This window comes from Podarcis pityusensis (genome assembly GCF_964106645.2).
Source record: "Podarcis pityusensis genome assembly, chromosome: 7".
NCBI lineage: Eukaryota > Metazoa > Chordata > Lepidosauria > Squamata > Lacertidae > Podarcis > Podarcis pityusensis.
The window spans coordinates 84089317-84108116 of record NC_138031.1 but is presented as its reverse complement, the minus strand read 5'-3'; the positions used below and the strand labels follow the sequence as shown (position 1 = coordinate 84108116).

Below are 18800 nucleotides of genomic sequence, written 5' to 3'. Positions count from 1 at the left end.
ACCACTGCAGAGCCATCTGGATTTTAGATCTGGATGGTAGACAACATCCAGGTAAAATGCCTGCAGCAAACAAGAGGTATCACTAGCCCAAATATAGAGAAGAAATGTAAAGAAGAAAAGAGTGGTTGGGGAAACCCAGCCAGATGGGCGGGGTATAAATAAATTATTATTATTATTATTATTATTATTAGTCTACTTGGTTGTATGTGTTGTTTGCACAGCTCATAGCCACTGAGAGTTTTATTTAGAACAAGGGGCTAATATGAGTTTGCCCCTGAAAAGGGAACATATTTCAGAGGCCATTTTCTGTTATTAGTTTAGTCACTTGAGCACAAGACTTTGAAGCCCAGGGTCATAGGTACAACCCCACATTGGGCAAAAGATTCCTGCATTGCAGGGGTTTAGACTAGATGGCCCCTCGTAGTCCCTTCCAACTCTACGGTTCTGTGAGTCTGAGTTTTGCACGATGATCTACAGAAGAACTCCAGAAATAACTGCTGGGACAAACCATACTTTACAGGTTTGCAGGAGAACATCTGGTGAAAATGGTGCTCAGAAATAAACCTAGCCATTACAAGAGGGACAGGTTCATAGTCTGAACCAGAATATCTCTAATGTGAAATGAAAAGAACTAGAGTATATTTCCCTGACGGAAGAAGCTGTTTTCCCTATTGCCCAACAACCACACCTAGTGAAAATGGTGCTCAGAAATAAACCTAGCCATTACAAGATGGACAGGTTCATAGTCTGAACCAGAATATCTCTAATGTGAAATGAAAAGAACTAGAGTATATTTCCCTGACGGAAGAAGCTGTTTTCCCTATTGCCCAACAACCACACCTATTTCTGGATTTATTTGTTACATTTTAATCCTACTCCGTCATCCCAGGTGTTCAGGGTGGTCATATGGTGTCTTTGCCCCTTTTTAAACCTCCGAACAGCCTTGTGAGGCTAGGATGAGTAATATTGTTGATTAGTCCAAGGTCACTAGGGAATACCTAGATTTCAAATCCTATATTCAATAGGATTCAAGTCCAATAGTTACCCACTACAGCACCACTACAACACATTTAGGGTAGGGGACTAGACCCAACAGTAGCAGATTCGTGTGCCAGAATTTGCCCACGGATTTCTTATAAAGGGGGTGATTCAAAGTTCAGCAGGAGAGGGAGGAGAGCTGAATTATACCCCTGTTGAATTTCTACCCTCCTGCTGCTTCTCTCTGGCTGTCATCTTTTGAGGCTCCAGTTCTGAAAGTAACCCACAGCAGAGGAAAAATGGATAGGGAAAACCAGGAGGGGGGGCATGTAAATCGCTCAGTTCCCCCTTCCTGCCTGCCCAATCTGTGCTTTAAGTTACTTCTCCAACTTTATATGGAATTGGTGCAAACTGCATACCGAAACAAATGCTGTGTACCATCTAGTTTTGCCCTTAAGGTCTCCTTTCTTAAGCAGGATTGCCACACACATTGCTCTTCTGTGTGGGATGGGAGCCCCCCCCCCCAACAATTATGGGGTTCTGTATGCCAGAAAGAGCAGCAGACCACGACGACTCCCATTTCCACGCCAGAAAAGTCCCCACCATAAATTCTTTCTGTGGTGTGGCTATTAAAAGCACAGGGGGAAAAGACGTCAGAAATTATGTGGGTGAACTTATCTCCTGGCTGGGAAATAAGTGGAGGGAAAAGACTTGCCTGCTCTGCGTCAGGCTGTTGTTAAAGGCACAAGGCAGGCCCAGTGGTTTAACGTTGTGGGTTAAACCACAGAGCATAGGACTTGCCAATCAGAAGGTCGGCAGTTTGAATCCCCGCGACGGGGATCTCGGTCCCTGCACCTGCCAACCTAGCAGTTCAAAAGCATGTCAGAGTGCAAGTAGATAAATAGGTACTGCTCTGGCAGGAAGGTAAACGGTGTTTCCGTGCGCTGCTCTGGTTCGCCAGAAGCGGCATAGTCATACTGGCCACATGACCCAGAAGCTGTACGCCAGCTCCCTCGGCCAATAAAGCGACATGAGCGCTGCAAGCCTGGAGTCAGTCACGACTGGACCTAATGGTCAGGGGTCCCTTTACCTTTTTAGGCCCAGGAAAGCGAAAGGAAAGGCTGGAAACCTTGGAGCTGGCAAAGGCCTTACCAGGTAACCATTTCCAGGTTACCTTCCCAAATATACTGCCCTGCATGGCTTGGCTCTGGCAAAGTGAATGTCCTTTCCCCCATCATGTCTACTAGGCAGATTTGCTCAGAAGTGCCCCCCAGCATCTTGTCCCCCCCCCTTAATTCTCCCACACTGAGGCTACAGTTGTCAACCCACATCCTAGGGTGCAAGGGACCATAGCTGTCAACTTTCAGATTTGAAAATAAGGGATCAGCAGCTTCACCTGTCCCGTGGACAGTCTATGGGATATCTAACAATCCGGGATAGCAGCGGGAAGCAGCGGGAAATGGCGCTGGAATAAGGCAACTTCCCGCAAAAAAAAGGGAAGGTTGACAGCTATGCAAGGGACCCACAGAACTTGCACCAGAGGACCGTGCCAACGGGATTGCTCCCTGAGCCGCCACTTGCAACTCACGAGAACGCTGGTCCCAGTCAACAGGCAGTGTCTCTCAATGAGCACAGTGGGGTGCAATGGGGCTCATCCTGCCCCTCTTGTGCCACACAGTGCCGGGAAGGAATTTGGAGAGACAGAGCTGAGGAAAGTTGCACCTGCCAAGGGGCTGGGCCTCGCCTGCCTCCTCTTTGGGTGGGTGTCGTGGGGATCCCTCCTTGGTCCCTGAGCTTCCTCTGCGTGGAGGCAGCACGCAGGCCTTACAGCGCCAGCCCAGCCACGCCTGCCCAACAGCGAGTCCTGTTGCATTCCATGGCGCTTGTTGTTGTAGAGTCGTTTAGTCGTTTCTGACTCTTCGTGACCCCATGAACCAGAGCACGCCAGGCACTCCTGTCTTCCACTGTCTCCCACAGTTTGGTCAAACTCATGCTGGTAGCTTTGAGAACACTGTCCAACCATCTTGTCCTCTGTCGTCCCCTTCTCCTTGTGCCCTCCATCTTTCCCAACATCAGGGGCTTTTCCAGGGAGTCTTCTCTTCTCATGAGGTGGCCAAAGTACTGGAGTCTCAGCTTCACGATCTGTCCTTCCAGTGAGCACTCAGGGCTGATTTCCTTCAGAATGGAAAGGTTTGATCTTCTTGCAGTCCATGGAACTCTTAAGAGTCTCCTCCAGCACCATAATTCAAAAGCATCAATTCTTCGGCGACCAGCCTTCTTTATGGTCCAGCTCTCACTTCCATACATCACTACTGGGAAAACCATAGCTTTAACTATACGGACCTTTGTTGGCAAGGTGATGTCTCTGTTTTTTAAGATGCTGTCTAGGTTTGTCATTGCTTTTCTCCCAAGAAGCAGGCATCTTTTAATTTCATGACTGCTGTCACCATCTGTAGTGATCACGGAGCCCAAGAAAGTAAAATCTCTCACTGCCTCTATTTCTTCCTCTTCTATTTGCCAGGAGGTGATGGGCCCAGTGGCCATGATCTTCGTTTTTTTGATGTTGAGCTTCAGTCCATATTTTGCGCTCTCCTTTTTCACCCTTATTAAAAGGTTCTTTAATTCCTCCTCACTTTTTGCCATCAAGGTTGTGTCATCTGCCTATCTGAGGTTGTTGATATTTCTTCTGGCAATCTTAATTCCAGTTTGGGATTCATCCAGCCCAGCCTTTCGCATGATGAATTCACATATAAGTTGAATAAGCAGGGAGACAATATACAGCCGTGTCGTACTCCTTTCCCAATTTTGAACCAATCAGTTGTTCTATACCCAGTTCTAACTGTAGCTTCTTGTCCCACATAGAGATTTCTCAGGAGACAGATGAGATGATCAGACACTCCCATTTCTTTAAGAACTTGCCATAGTTTGCTGTGGTCGACACAGTCAAAGGCTTCTGCATAGTCAATGAAGCAGAAATAGATGTCTTTCTGGAACTCTCTACTTTCTCCATAATCCAGCGCATGTTTGCATGGCGCTTACTCGCAGGTAAGTGGGATCCAGGCTGGCCCTGCAACCGAGCCTGCTCAGCGGGGGCGGCCACGCGCATTTGGGCCCCTGGGGGTGTGTGACTCCATCCTTCATGGAGATCACCTGTGTTCCGCGGCAGGTGAGGCGAGGGGGCGTGTGTTCGAGGGCGGGGCGTGTCTTGGCGGGGAAAGCGAAAGTAAAGCGCCTGCGGCAAACTTTCGATTTCGTTGCCTGCGGCTGGGCAAGGGAGCAGCTGTTCTGGGCGCGCGTGTATCCGCGAGCGGAATCCTTGCAGCCGGAGCCATGAGCTGGACGCATTCGGCCTCTCCGTCTCCCTTGCCAAGGGGCGCCTCGCCGGGCGACCCCTCTGCCCGCCCCCGGGATGGGGGCGCTTCGGGGCCGGAGGGCGGGCAGGAGCAGCGGCCGCAGCAGTAAGTAGCCCGGGCGCCGTCAAACTCCCCCGTCTGAATTAATAAAAGGGAAAGATAAGCAGAGCCGACTCATTCCACTGACCCATTTCGTCCCGTATTAGGAGCTATTTCTTGCTTTATTTCTTTTTAAAAATAATTTCTTACTGAAGACTTTCTTAGTTTGCAAAAGTACATGGTTGCTTCTCTTTTCAGGTTGGGTTTTCCACCGGTCTGTTGCATTAATGGCGATTGTATTGCATTGAATATTTCTTGCTTTCTCTGGAGCTCATTATTCTCTTCCCTTCATTTCAGTAGGGACCCCAGTAATGTCCGTCGGTATTGGCAGCTCCCCTTGTTTCCTATCCACTCTCGACTTGTTCCCAGTGGGTGGCATTTATTCGTTTATTTATTTAGTGTAGCGCTACTCCGTTGTAGTGTATCAAACTCTAGCGTTGCCAGCACAGGCCTGTCATTAAGAAACCTAGTTGTCGACTGCCAAATAATATATTTTAAGAACCTCTCTGTGGTCATAGGAGCTTTTGGGTTGAATTTGTAAAGTATCCTGGATAAAAGGGCCCTTACATAGTCCAGTAAACTACTGCGGTTTTCAGAGTATGCTGCCATCTAATGTGAATGATGCTAACAAGGTACTACCAGCTCTATTATAATAGTTTGTGCACACTTCTCCCTCACTTAGAAAGCATGGTTCCCAGCAGTTTACCATTTGTCCCACAGCTCTCCATGGAAAAACCTGTCATTTTCCGCTGAAGTGGAGCGGATGGCGATCCATTGAAACCCGGTAGACATTTTCTCCAGTTCAGTGGCAATGAGGGGGCTACCTGTGAGAAAGCAGCAGGACAAGCAGAAGTCCTGCTTGGACTGGGTGTTCATCAGTATGCAGATGACACCCAGCTCTACCTCTCCTTTAAATCAGAACCAGTGAAGGCGGTGAAGGTCCTGTGTGAGTGCCTGGAGGCGGTTGGAGGATGGATGGCGGCTAACAGATTGAGGTTGAATTCTGACAAGACAGAAGTACTGTTTTGGGGGGACAGGGGGCCAGTGGGTGTGGGGGATTTCCTGGTCCTGAATGGGGTAACTGTGCCCCTGAAGAACCAGGTGTGCAGCCTGGGAGTCATTTTGGACTCACAGTTGTCCATGGAGGTGCAGGTTAATTCGGTATGCAGGCTAAGACCCTACCTGCCCGCGGACTGTCTCGCCAGAGTGGTGCATGCTCTAGTTATCTCCCGCTTGGACTACTGCAACATGCTCTACGTGAGGCTACCTTTGAAGGTGACCTGGAAACTGCAATTAATCCAGAATGCAGCAGCTAGACTGGTGACTGGGAGTGGCTGCCGGGACCACATAACACCGGTCCTGAGAGATTTGCATTGGCTCCCAGTATGTTTCCGAGCACAATTCAAAGTGTTGGTGCTGACCTTTAAAGCCCTAAATGGCCTTGGTCCTGTATACCTGAAGGAGCGTCTCCACCCCCATCGTTCAGCCAAAACACTGAGATCCAGTGCCGAGGGCCTTCTCGGTAGTGGCACCCATCCTGTGGAACACCCTTCCTTCAGATGTGAAGGAAATAAGCAGCTATCCTATCTTTAAAAGACATCTGAAGGCAGCCCTGTTCAGGGAAGTTTTTAATATTTAATGCTGTAATGTTTTTAACACTTGATTGGGAGCCGCCCAGAGTGGCTGGGGAAACTCAGCCAGATGGTGGGGCATAAATACCGTATTTTTCGCACCATAGGACGCACCGGCCCATAGGACGCATCAAGTTTTTTGGGGGGGGAAATAAAGGGGGAAAAAATTATTTCCCCCCCAGGCGCTTGTGGGGCCGGCAGCAGGGAGAAGCGCTCTTCTCCCCGCAGTCCGCCTTCAGACCAGGTCCGGGGAGACGCGCTGCGCCTCCCAGCTGTCCCCGGAGCTTGCGGGGCAGGCAGCGGGGAGAAGCGCTCTTCTCCCCGCCGCCTGCCTTCAGATCAGGTCCGGGGACAGCGGGAAGACGCGCTGCGCCTCCCAGCTGTCCCCGGAGCTTGCGGGGCAGGCAGCGGGGAGAAGCGCTCTTCTCCCCGCCGCCCGCCTTCAGATCAGGTCCGGGGACAGCGGGAAGATGCGCTGCGCCTCCCAGCTGTCCCCGGAGCTTGCGAGGCAGGCAGCGGGGAGAAGCGCTCTTCTCCCTGCCGCCTGCCTTGAGATCAGGTCCGGGGACAGAGGGGAGACGCGCTGCGCCTCCCAGCTGTCCCCGGAGCTTGCGGGGCAGGCAGCGGGGAGAAGCGCTCTTCTCCCCGCCGCCCACCTTCAGATCAGGTCCGGGGACAGCGGGAAGACGCGCTGCGCCTCCCAGCTGTCCCCGGAGCTTGTGGGGCAGGCAGCGGGAAGAAGCGCTCTTCTCCCTGCCGCCCGCCTTGAGATCAGGTCCGGGGACAGCGGGGAGACGCGCTGCGCCTCCCCGCTGTCCCCGGAGCTTGCGGGGCAGGCTTCTCCCCGCCGCCCGCCTTCAGATCAGGTCCGGGGACAGCAGGGAGACGCGCTGCGCCTCCCAGCTGTCCCCGGAGCTTGTGGGGCAGGCAGCGGGAAGAAGCGCTCTTCTCCCCGCCGCCCGCCTTGAGATCAGGTCCGGGGACAGCGGGAAGACGCGCTGCGCCTCCCAGCTGTCCCCGGAGCTTGTGGGGCAGGCAGCGGGAAGAAGCGCTCTTCTCCCTGCCGCCCGCCTTGAGATCAGGTCCGGGGACAGCGGGGAGACGCGCTGCGCCTCCCCGCTGTCCCCGGAGCTTGCGGGGCAGGCTTCTCCCCGCCGCCCGCCTTCAGATCAGGTCCGGGGACAGCAGGGAGACGCGCTGCGCCTCCCAGCTGTCCCTGAAGCTTGTGGGGCAGGCAGCGGGGAGAAGCGCTCTTCTTCCCGCCCCCCGCCTTGAGATCAGGTCCGGGGATAGCGGGAAGACGCGCTGCGCCTCTCAGCTGTCCCCGGAGCTTGCGGGGCAGGCAGCGGGGAGAAGCGCTCTTCTCCCCGCCGCCCGCCTTGAGATCAGGTCCGGGGACAGCGGGAAGACGCGCTGCGCCTCCCAGCTGTCCCCGGAGCTTGCTGGGCAGGCGGCGGGGTCTCCCCGCCGTCAGCCTCCAAACCACTTCGGGAGACAGTGGGATGGCGGCGTTCCACCTCCCTCTGTCCCCCAACCTTGTGGGGCTGGCGCTGGGGCTCTCCTGAAGCCTGGAGAGCGAGAGGGGTCGGTGCGCACCGACCCCTCTCGCTCTCCAGGCTTCAGTGAAAGCCTGCATTCGCCCCATAGGACGCACACACATTTCCCCTTCATTTTTGGAGGGGAAAAAGTGCGTCCTATAGGGCGAAAAATACGGTAATAAATTATTATTATTATTATTATATATTAAGTGTGGTTGAGCCCTAACTGGCATGTTCCTGAGTCTTTAGGAGTCTTTAGGAACAGCCAACCTGTTCCTACAGGTATGAAGAGAAAACCAAACAGCAGGTCTGGTCAAAACTTCTGTCTCCGTTGAAGGCGGCCAGCTCTCATGCGCAAAGCATGTGAAACCTCCTTTGGTGTAACGTGTAGACATTTCTCATCTTGCAAAGGGGAGTTTGGGAAGCTTTGCAAGACCACGCCCTACCTAGAAACTTAATTGAGTCATGCTCTGGAAAACTCCCATGGCTACGTAGCAGGAAGTAAAAATAGGAAGTGTTTAGTAAATCCACTAGCTCAGCTTGTTGTGCCATTTCCAGTACTCAACTTTTTAGAAGCTTGAACACAACATTAATTGTCTCTTAGGTGCAACTGCACAGTCCTTGTGTGTTGCTGTTTGCGAATACGTTCCGAAATCGAGACAATCCACAAAATTGGAACAACAAAATGCACTCTGCTTGTTAGCTCAGCTTTTGGTTAATTGGAATTGGGTTTTGAATAAACTATTGGGGGCTTTTTCACTAATCAGTTCATGATCTGATCACCACCTCCCTCAAGCACTCCAACAGCATTATTCTGAAGTCTAATGTAGACAAAATGAGAGTGCCATTATCATAGCTGCCAATGCGTACTTTAAAAGGCTGCATGGGGCTCCAAACTGGATAAATAAGGGCTGCAGTACTGAGAGTTTATGTGAGAATCATTTTTCTCCATGTAATTTCGCTTAATCTCTTTCCCTGAGCTCCTTTTTGCCCTGCTGAGTTATTGGGAGTCTTCTGGACCCATCCAACTGGGTCCTAAGAAGAAGCTGTTTCCCTAAGAGTTTGATTGTTTCTGCTGCAGCGTGAGCAGCATGGGAATCTAGGATGTATTGTTTATAGTCAATGATGAGCATAGCTTCCTGCAAAAATGCCCTACCAATTCAAAACAGGCTTGTATTAAAAAACAAAAATGTACAGTGGTACTTCAGGTTAAGTACTTAATTCGTTCCGGAGGTCTGTACTTAACCTGAAGCTGTTCTTAACCTGAAGCATCACTTTAGCTAATGGGGCCTCCTGCTGCTGCCGCACCCCCTAAGCACAATTTCTGTTCTCATCCTGAATCAAAGTTTTTAACCTGAAGCACTATTTCTGGATTAGCGGAGTCTGTAACCTGAAGCGTATGTAACCTGAAGCGTATGTAACCTGAGGTACCACTGTATTTGAAAGCTACTTCTTACATTATTACAAAATGTGCAATCCACCCTTCGTCCGTATCAGTATCGGGGCACAGTGCCACAAACAAAATAACCAAACCTCAGAAATGGAATTTCACAAGCAGAACAAATTAAGAAGGCTAAAACTATCAACAGCACAGCTGGGCTAAGCAATCAAAACTAAAACTCTGAAAATGCCTGGATGAGGAACTATCCCAAAGCGACAGAGTTGGTGCCAGTCAGACCGCTTTGAGGAGAAAGCAGTCTATATCCAGAGTGCCATTACACATTAGGGTCTCTCATGTGTTGCCACGTAATGGATTTCCATAGATGGTGGAAACAGAAGAAGATGCCACTCCTCAGCCCCAGATGAAAGGCGCAGGCAGGCTAGAATAGGGAGAGGGGGTCTGTTGTCTAAGGCTTTAACATGCACCTTCAATTGGTCCAGGAAGTGAACAGGCAGACAATGGAGTAATTCTTCTAGAATTGGTGTCCTGTTGTTACATCTGACTGAATTGATTAAAAACGTAGCAATGGCAGCCTCACGTGCAGTGTGTTAAAGTAAGGCAGCTGGGAAATGACCAGAGCACAAGATACAGTGGTAACTGGGGTTACATACGCTTCGGGTTACAGACTCCGCTAACCCAGAAATATTACCTCGGGTTAAGAACTTTGCTTCAGGATGAGAACATAAATTGTGCTCCAGAGGCACGGCAGCAGCAGGAGGCCCCATTAGCTAAAGTGGTGCTTCTGGTTAAGAATGGACCTCCGGAATGAATTAAGTACTTAACCTGAGGTACCACTGTACTGTGGCCTAACACTCTCTGTCCAGAAATGGTCCTAACTGGGGAACCATCTGAAGCCAAAAGAAGGCCACGAAAGACATTTTCATCTCCAGGGACAATGTTAGATCCAGGAGTCCTCACAAGTTATGTAGATGCTCCCTGAGAGAGACTGCAGTCCTATCAAGACCAGGCAGGGCACCTAAATCTCAGGTTGGAGAACTATCTCCATCTTGTCAGTATTTGGTTTACTGGTCTCCCACTTTGACCATTAGAGCCCACAGTCCAGAACCCCCAGGTCAGGTAAGTGCGGTTTTGAGGTGGCAATGGGTAGGGCTGGGAGAGCCGGAGCTGCTTTTTTGCTGTTGCCAGTGCTGGGCCCGGGTGGCAGCCTGTGCCTGACTCTGCAATGCGCAGGGTGCAATCCACCCCAGTGCCTAGCGCATCAGGGCCTTCGGATGTTGCCAAGGGGCGCAGGGCCCGTTGGCAGTGTTGGCCAGCTCTGCAAGGGGTGGGGTCGTCTGGTGCTGCTGACATGCATCTAGTAAATAACAAAGTGTCTACTCAGAAGAATGTTGTTGTTGTTTAGTCGTTTAGTCATGTCTGACTCTTCGTGACCCCATGGACCAGAGCACGCCAAGCACTTCTGTCTTCCACTGCCTCCCGCAGTTTGGTCAAACTCATGTTCGTATCTTCGAGAACACTGTCCCACCATCTCATCCTCTGTCGTCCCCTTCTCCTTGTGCCCTCCATCTTTCTCAGCATCAGGGTCTTTTCCAGGGAGTCTTCTCTTCTCATGAGGTGGCCAAAGTACTGGAGCCTCAGCTTCAGGATCTGTCCTTCCAGTGAGCACTCAGGGCTGATTTCCTTCAGAATGGAAAGGTTTGATCTTCTTGCAGTCCATGGGACTCTCAAGAGTCTCCTCCAGCACCATAATTCAAAAGCATCAATTCTTCGGCAATCAGCCTTCTTTATGGTCCAGCTCTCACTCCATACATCACTACTGGGAAAACCATGGCTTTAACTATATGGACCAGAAGAAAGCCGCACCAAATTCAGTGGGCCTTACTCCCAGGTGAGATTGTGTGGGTCTGTCGGGTTTTATCTAGGCCAGCCTTCCTCAACCTTGGCCCTCCAGATGTTTTGAAACTACACTTCCCATCATCCCTGACCACTGGTCCTGCTAGCTAGGGATCATGGGAGTTGTAGGCCAAAAACATCTGGAGGGCCGAGGTTGAGGAAGCCTGATCTAGGCAGCCAGGGCTCCTCCAGATAACAAGATCTTTTTCCAGCAGGTCAGTGAGGACCACTTGCTTTTTAAAATTCTCCCATATATACAGAACTCCCTGTGCACCTTTTTGACTGTATCTGTAGTTTCCCCCCTCTGTGTCAAATAACTAGGGTCAAATAAATGTTGTTTTCTTTTTATAATACCTGGAAGATGGATCTCCCTCAGGAGGTTCTGGACTCTCCTTCCTGGGAGGTTTTTAAGCAGAGGCTGGACGGTCGTCTGTCATGGATGCTTTAGCTGAGTTTCCTACATTGCAGGGGGCTGCACTAGAAAGATTACCTTTGGGGTCCCTTCCAGTTCCATGATTCTGTTTTTCTGCTTCAACATTATTTCATTATGTTCCTATCATTTTATGTAATAGTATTTTGTATAAATTATAAAAGTATAAATAAAACATCTCCTATTTACAAGCAAAGCATTTAAATAGCTACCTTTCTACTGGTAGGATGGGGGTAGCCAGGATTTTTCTTGGGGGGAAGACAGAACCTCAGATTTGTATTGACTTTTTTTCTTATTGGGGGGCAGCTGCCCCCCTGCCTCCCTTGGCTACATCCATGGGGGGCACAGGAAGGAAACAAGGTCAGAAGGGGGCCACATTCAGAAAAAGGTTGTGAAACACTGGTGTACACAGATCAGATGCAAGCTGATATTGATAGTTACCGTATTTTTCGCTCTATAAGACGCACCAGACCACAAGACGCACCTAGTTTTTGGAGGAGGAAAACAAGAAAAAAAATGTTCTGAATCTCAGAAGCCAGAACAGCAAGAGGGATCGCTGCGCAGTGAAAGCAGCAATCCCTCTTGCTGTTCTGGCTTCTGGGATAGCTGCGCAGCCTGCATTCGCTCCATAAGACGCACACACATTTCCCCTTACTTTTTAGGAGGGGAAAAGTGAGTCTTATAGAGCAAAAAATATGGTACTTACAGCAACTCTCTAATGAAAGCTTTAAGAACAGTCAGCCTGAGAAGCAACCGCTTGCATTTCTGCAGGGCGCAGAAATTACATAATTAGGTTGTACAGATGTTAAAATCCATTTGCTACATGTTCATGTGCCTAATTAACTGAAAACGTGTCATATAGAAAAGGGTCAGCAAGAGATGTGTTGTGCGAAAATGCAGCAGTTTTGCAACAAAGGTAAATTAGGTCAAACTGCCACATTGCATTTTCAACCCTCCCCCCCCCACCGAACTCAGAATATTGCTGAGTTTAGATGCACTATATGTTATCATCACTCTCTAATGATGTACAATAAACGGGGATATCATACTAAAAGAGGAAATCAGGGTATGTGCAGTCTAGTCTTTGGGTATCTCTTTAATTCTCTGCTAGTGTTTGGCAACCCTTTCCTCCTGTGCTCCAACTTATAAATCACTTTGGCTTCTCCTTTCCTTACAGGTGTCATTGCTATTCTTGCTGACTTGCAGAGCTATCATACAGAGTGTTAAATGTATTTGGATCTTGCCTTGACAGATTGTGTAGAAGGGCTCTTGTTCCCAGGCGGTGTTCTGTAAGCGTCTCACAGAACTGAGCCAAGGCCTCTGTCTGCATAATAAAATAAGATTTGTTGCATTTCCCCGTGTGCTGACATTTCCTGTGTATGCCACAACTTTCTCATATCTTAAAAAAATGCTAGAATCTATCTTTTGCTGTTACCAAAAGCTGCACAAGCCTTTAACTTTGATGCCATGGAAATGAAATGAGAATCTGGCCGGGCTGTGACAGAGTTCTGCTACTGTGCTTGGCAGCAGACATTACGATTATGATCTAGGAAGTTTTGTCCTGGGAAATAAAAATACATCCTTCCGACTTCAGAAGCGTCTGTAAGGACACATTCACCACTCGTCTTCCTCTGTAGCAGGGAGAAGGCAGCATAACTTCAGGTAGGGTGGTGGCGGTGAAGGAAAATTTTTGTTTTCTGTGCGAAGTACCAGAGAGGTTAGAATAGGTAAGGAAGCAAATAGAAGCACTAGGGCAGCCATTCTGAAAATGCTTAAGTTCATATTTCTTCTGATAAATACTAATTAAAAGAAATATGAACGAACTATTTATACATTACTTACTATAATTATTTATAGCCCGTGCTTCAGGATAATGCTTCCAAGGCAGTATACAATTAAATTGATCCCAAGTGAGACTATTTCTTTTCTTTAGAGCTTCTCTTTCTGGAGTTTTCTTTCAGATTTATTTAGCTTCATACATTTCGGGAGAGAAGCAGCTGTATCTTTTCATAGCTGGCAAAATGAAACTACGGATGGTATTGCGCTGTGGCTGTGTACACATTAATGGCTTAAATGTTGAAGTAATTTACCTCCTCCCTCTGAATTTCAATTCACATTTGCCCTTTGCTGTACACACCAGAGAGGGGTCGGGGATGTCATCACCCAACAAGCGTTGCCTGCTTGGTTTTCCTGCCCCTGCAATGCGCGCACACACAGAACCCCTGTTTGTGAAGGTGTCACCTGTGAATGCTCATTCATCTGAACGTGCACAATGATTCTCTCAAATGCACACACCAGATTCAACATGAGAATGTGGCCCAACTTTTCTAGTTGCATTGAAGCAGGTTTGAAGAAAAACAAATACCAGTGGTTATCTAGAACTCCAGCCCTTCAGATGTTTTGAGACTACAATTCCCATCATCCCTGACCACTGGTCCTGTTAGCTAGGGATGGTGGGAATTGTTGTTCCAAAACATGTGGAGGGCTGGAGTTTGCCTATGCCTGATCTAGAAACTACAAAATCGGTATGGATTGTAGGTAACATGTAAATATGACTTCAAAAATAGTGGGAGTGCACTGGATAGCAATGTGTACTCTATGCGTACCCATGTTTTTACACAGAGGAGACACATTGAAATTAATGAACATGACTAAGTTATGCCCATTACTTTCAGTAATTCTACTATGAGTAAAACATTGGGGTTTTTTTACTCTTATGAAATATGGTTGCCATATTTCATAGCAACCATCACCATCATTTTCCATTGAGGGGAAAGACTGGATCTGTGCAAGAAATAGTTTTGGAGGGTGGCATATGAATGTCCCTGTCTCAAATGAAATAAATACAACTAAAAATCTACAACAATCTAAAGACACATCTAGTGAATGCTAGATAGTAATGTATTTTCTCTCTCTCCCTCCCGTGTCTCTTCTTCCAACCTGCAACCTCCCTAGTCTGGGTTCCTTTGCTGTGATTCCTCCAAATCCAGTAAGGAGGAATCAGTTACAGAAAAGTAAGTACGTTATCCTGTTGACGAACCTCTTCATAGCGTATCAGTTCCTGGGTTGTATGTTGCCTTTGTGGGCAGGAATAGATTCTTGCTCACAAGTCTTCCTTCTTGCTGACAAGTCCTGAAAAGAGGATGGGTGTCGCTAATCTAGAAAGTTGCAGATGATGTATGAAAGTGCCTCAAACCATCTGGGCTAGATTAGTAAATGGTAATAGGCAGCTCCTTATGCTTCAATTTTAACAAAGTGCACCTCCTAATTGGTGTGCTCTATAGCTTTTTTCGGGACACGGGTGGCGCTGTGGTCTAAACCACTGAGCCTCTTGGACTTGCTGATCAGAAGGTCGGCGGTTCAAATCCCCGCGACGGGGTGAGCTCCCGTTGCTCAGTCCCAACTCCTGTCAACATAGCAGTTCGAAAGCATGCCCAAAGGTGCAAGTAGATACTGCTCCGGTGGGAAGATAAACAGCATTTCCATGCACTGCTCTGGTTTCAGTTGTTCTGTTGTGCCAGAAGCGGCTTAGTCATGCTGGCCTATGACCCGGAAAAACTGTCTGTGGATAAATGCCGGCTCCCCCGGGCTATAGAGCAAGATGAGCGCTGCAACCCCAGAGTCGTCCGTGACTGGACTTAACTGACAGGGGTCCTTTAAAGGTAAAGGGACCCCTGACCATTAGGTCCAGTCATGGCCGACTCTGGGGTTGCGGCGCTCGTCTCGCTTTATTGGCCAAGGGAGCCGGCGTACAGCTTCCGGGTCATGTAGCCAGCATGACTAAGCCACTTATAGCAAACCAGAGCAGCTCACGGAAACTCTGTTTACCTTCCCACCAGAGGGGTCCTTTACCTTTTTATAGCTTTTTTTCAGCTAGAGAATATTTTTATTGGGCAACTCATACGTTATTAAAGTATAAACAAACATACGGCCTTTGCAATTCATTTGCACGTGGGTGGATCAGATGAGATCTTTTCGTTCTGTCTTGAAAGTATTATGAGGACTACAACCTCATTTCTGCATTTTGTATATCCACTGAAAGATTGACTGAATTGGATCTCACTCCTTTCACTACTGCAAGACTTCTGCCCCTGTGGTCAGGGTATCATGACCGACTTCAGCTATTACAGTGTAATCCTACAAATGTGTTGTTGGAAGCAAGCCTATACCTTGCAAGTGGCCTAAAGTTCACTTTTGCAAATTATAGTGCCCTGCAGAAGTCATGGGCATTGATGGGTGGCAGAGCCTTGCTCTCCAGGGCCGGCCCACCCACAAGGCAAGTTGGGGTGACTGCCTCAAGCGGCAGAAGCCCCTGTGGGCACCTTGCCACCAGCGCGGTGACACATTCCCATTTTGCCTCAAGCAGCACTTGAGTCCACCAAGTGATCACTGACACTAACCTTGTGAGACATGTGGAGGCCATTTATTTTCTGCCTGGCCTGATACCTTTTCCTTGCAGTATTTTGACTCTTTGCTTCACTTACCATATTTCAGTTGCTACCAAAGAGTTGGAAGACCTGGAGAAATGGAAGGAACGGCACAGGCCGGGGCTAATTACCTTGACACCCCAGAAACTGGGTAAGCGAACAAGGGGGGGAAAGGGAAATACATTTGAGATGCTGTGTTTTTCTTAGCTTATTTTGAAGAATTCCGATTGTTTCCCACCGTTCGATTGTTGTGAGAATTAAAACTTCCTCTCTTTGGGGAAATGGAAGCTTCAGTGGCCAGATCATCAGGCTTCTATAACTTTGAAGCTTTATATCACACACTTGGTAAGCTTGAACAAATAGTGTAGGAATTCCCATAATTATTGAAATATTCCACTTCCACAGCTGACACCCAGGCAGGCAGCTCCAATGTCTAGCTGATCTACAAAGCCAGGGATAAAAGCAAATAAGATCACAGAACTCATTGTCTCTTCTGTAATGGAGTCCCAAGCAATAACTAGCATGGGTTTATAAATAGTTTGTGCCTGAAAAACATGATTGGAACTGTTTATCACTTTGCATTAAGTGATTGTGGCCATGTTAGCATTTTGCCCTGAGTCAACCATATAATGTACTTCATAAACGTACCTGGAATATCAAAATTTCACTATTGAATAGCTTGAATAAACTGACGGAAGTGATGGAAAATAGCAATGATGTGTTGAGTAGAGGCAGAAGCCCAGAATATCTGCTTCAAACATTGACTAAGCAATAGTAGGGTTCCTTCCACACGAGAGCTCTTCAGTGCTGCAGAGGCATTCTGCTGGAAGCAGAATTTAATACTGTATAGTGTTACATTATGCCTCCTGGAACCTTCATTTCCATTAGCAGTGTCCTTTCTCATGCCTAGGGACACGGGTGGCGCTGTGGGTTAAACCACAGAGCCTAGGGCTTGCCAATCAGAAGGTCGGCGGTTCGAATCCCTGTGACAGGGTGAGCTCCCGTTGCTCGGTCCCTGCTCCTGCCAACCTAACAGTTCAAAAGCACGTCAAAGTGCAAATAGATAAATAGGGACCTCTCCGGCAGGAAGGTAAACGGCGTTTTGGTGCACTGCTCTGGTTCACCAGAAGCGGCTTAGTCATGCTGGCCACATGACCCGGAAGCTGTACGCCGGCTCCCTCGGCCAATAAAGCGAGATGAGTGCCACAACCCCAGAGTCGGTGACGTCTGGACCTAATGGTCAGGGGTCCCTTTACCTTTACTTCTCATGCCTAAGATCTATGCCAGGGGTGGCCTGAAGTGAAGGACATGAGGCAGGAGTTGATAATGCAAGTGAGCTGTGCACAGGTGAGCTGCAAGCAAGCTGCCAGCCAGCTGCGTGGAGACTCCTTTTATTGACACAATATGCAAACCCAGGCAGATACATTTTGGGCAGAGACCTTTACACATCTTCCAGTCCCAGGATTGTGGGGTGGTACAAAGTTATTTTGGCACCTGTTTCCACCGCGTCATTTTCCCCTTGCACAATGTATGACGAAAGAGACAAAGGTCTTAGAGACAAAGTTTACAGACAGGACACCGCAGACTACTGAGACCGCAAAAGGTTAGACAGAGGGCACGATGTTCAGACAGCTGTGGCTTTATCTGTGAAAGGGGAGTTTGCTCCACACCCCAAGGTCACGCGTGCAGGAAGGCTGAGGCTGCGGCTGCCTGCAGGTGGGGAATGTGCTCCCCACCCAGCGATCATCCCTACAGTGGCCAGCTCTCAAGAGACTGCAATCTACTCACAGAGTAAAAACTGGCAGTGATCAACCCCATTTTTGGGGGTGCAGGGCAAAAATGTTGAGCTTTTTTTTTACGCCATTCAACAAAGGCCTCTTCCAGCATTACGGAAAAGTTACCTGTCTTTAATGTTTACTTGTTTTATTTTTTATTTTTAAATAATTTTTTATTAAAGTTTTAAACAACAAAAAAAGAAAAACAACACACACAAAAAACAATACAAGACTTAACAATATAAACACAAAATAGTTAAAAACAAACTCTCTTTTCCATTTCCAATTTTAAGTTACTTATTTTCTGGACTTCCTCATACCTCCCTCTTTTGTATTCCAATCCACATTATTTGTCCAGCAGTTTCTTTTCCACTTTTTTAATCCCAATCTTTAATTTAATAAAATGTTATAATATATAACTTCAACTTTTTTTTTTAAACCTAATCCTTTAATCTTAATATCATATAACTTTAAAGTTTCCCCTTTTAAAATCAAATTTCCATTTCTTTAAACTTCTTTAATCTTAATCTTTAATCTTAATCTATCCTTAACTTTAACCTGTGCAGCTGGAAACCACTTGTTTTCAGTCCATCATCACTCTAACATTCCTTAATTTTACAGTGTTTCTGAAGATAGTCTTTAAATTTCTTCCAATCTTCCTCCATCAACTCTTCTCCCTGGTCTCAGATTCTGCCAGTCATTTCCGCCAATTCCATATAGTCCATAAGTTTCATCTGCCATTCCTCCTAATGTTTACTTGTTTTGGGGGGGGGGGTAGTGGTGAATAGCCTCTGCCATGGGCATCCTTCAAAGCTTCCCCAGTGTCTGTCCTGGGGTGGGGTTTGCAAAAGCTGGGGAAGGAAGAAAGGCAAGAAACTCAGAAATAAAAAGTAATCGCCTTGCAGAACAATACAGGGTTAAACGCCATCTCCCTCTCCCAAACTAACGGATAGTGCTATGTAGAGAATTAAATACATTGTCCTAGGTGGGGTTTTGTCTCCCTGTTGACTTTCACTGGGGATGTCCTGGATACATCCCTGCATCTGCAAGTTTTTTTTGTAGCCATAACCATTGTGTCAGCAATGAATCCCTCAGCTAGCATACAATGTAGTTTAATGCTGCCTCTGATAATTCCAGTATGTTGAGAGTGAACTTCAGAACAGATGATGCATTTTTGTATTTATAGGTGGAAAAATATCGGAGGCCGAAGTGAGGCAGAAACAGCAACTTGAGCACATCCAATCTAAATACCAGCAAAAGGTCAGGCAGGATGC

General features: G+C 47.9%; 1 protein-coding gene across 4 annotated transcripts in view; it reads left to right on the top strand.

The window, feature by feature from the left end:
* EPSTI1 (epithelial stromal interaction 1) overlaps positions 1–18800 on the top strand; it is a 39054-nt gene that overhangs the window by 2511 nt on the left and 17743 nt on the right. For 3 of the 4 annotated variants that reach the window (XM_081014998.1, XM_081014997.1, XM_081015000.1), the window contains 3 exons: positions 14280–14338; positions 15819–15902; positions 18713–18786. In XM_081014998.1, coding sequence (XP_080871124.1) covers positions 14280–14338; positions 15819–15902; positions 18713–18786 — 217 coding nt within the window. Of the gene's footprint in view, positions 1–4236; positions 4437–14279; positions 14339–15818; positions 15903–18712; positions 18787–18800 lie in introns of those variants that run through there. The other variant, XM_081014999.1, reaches the window with a different exon arrangement.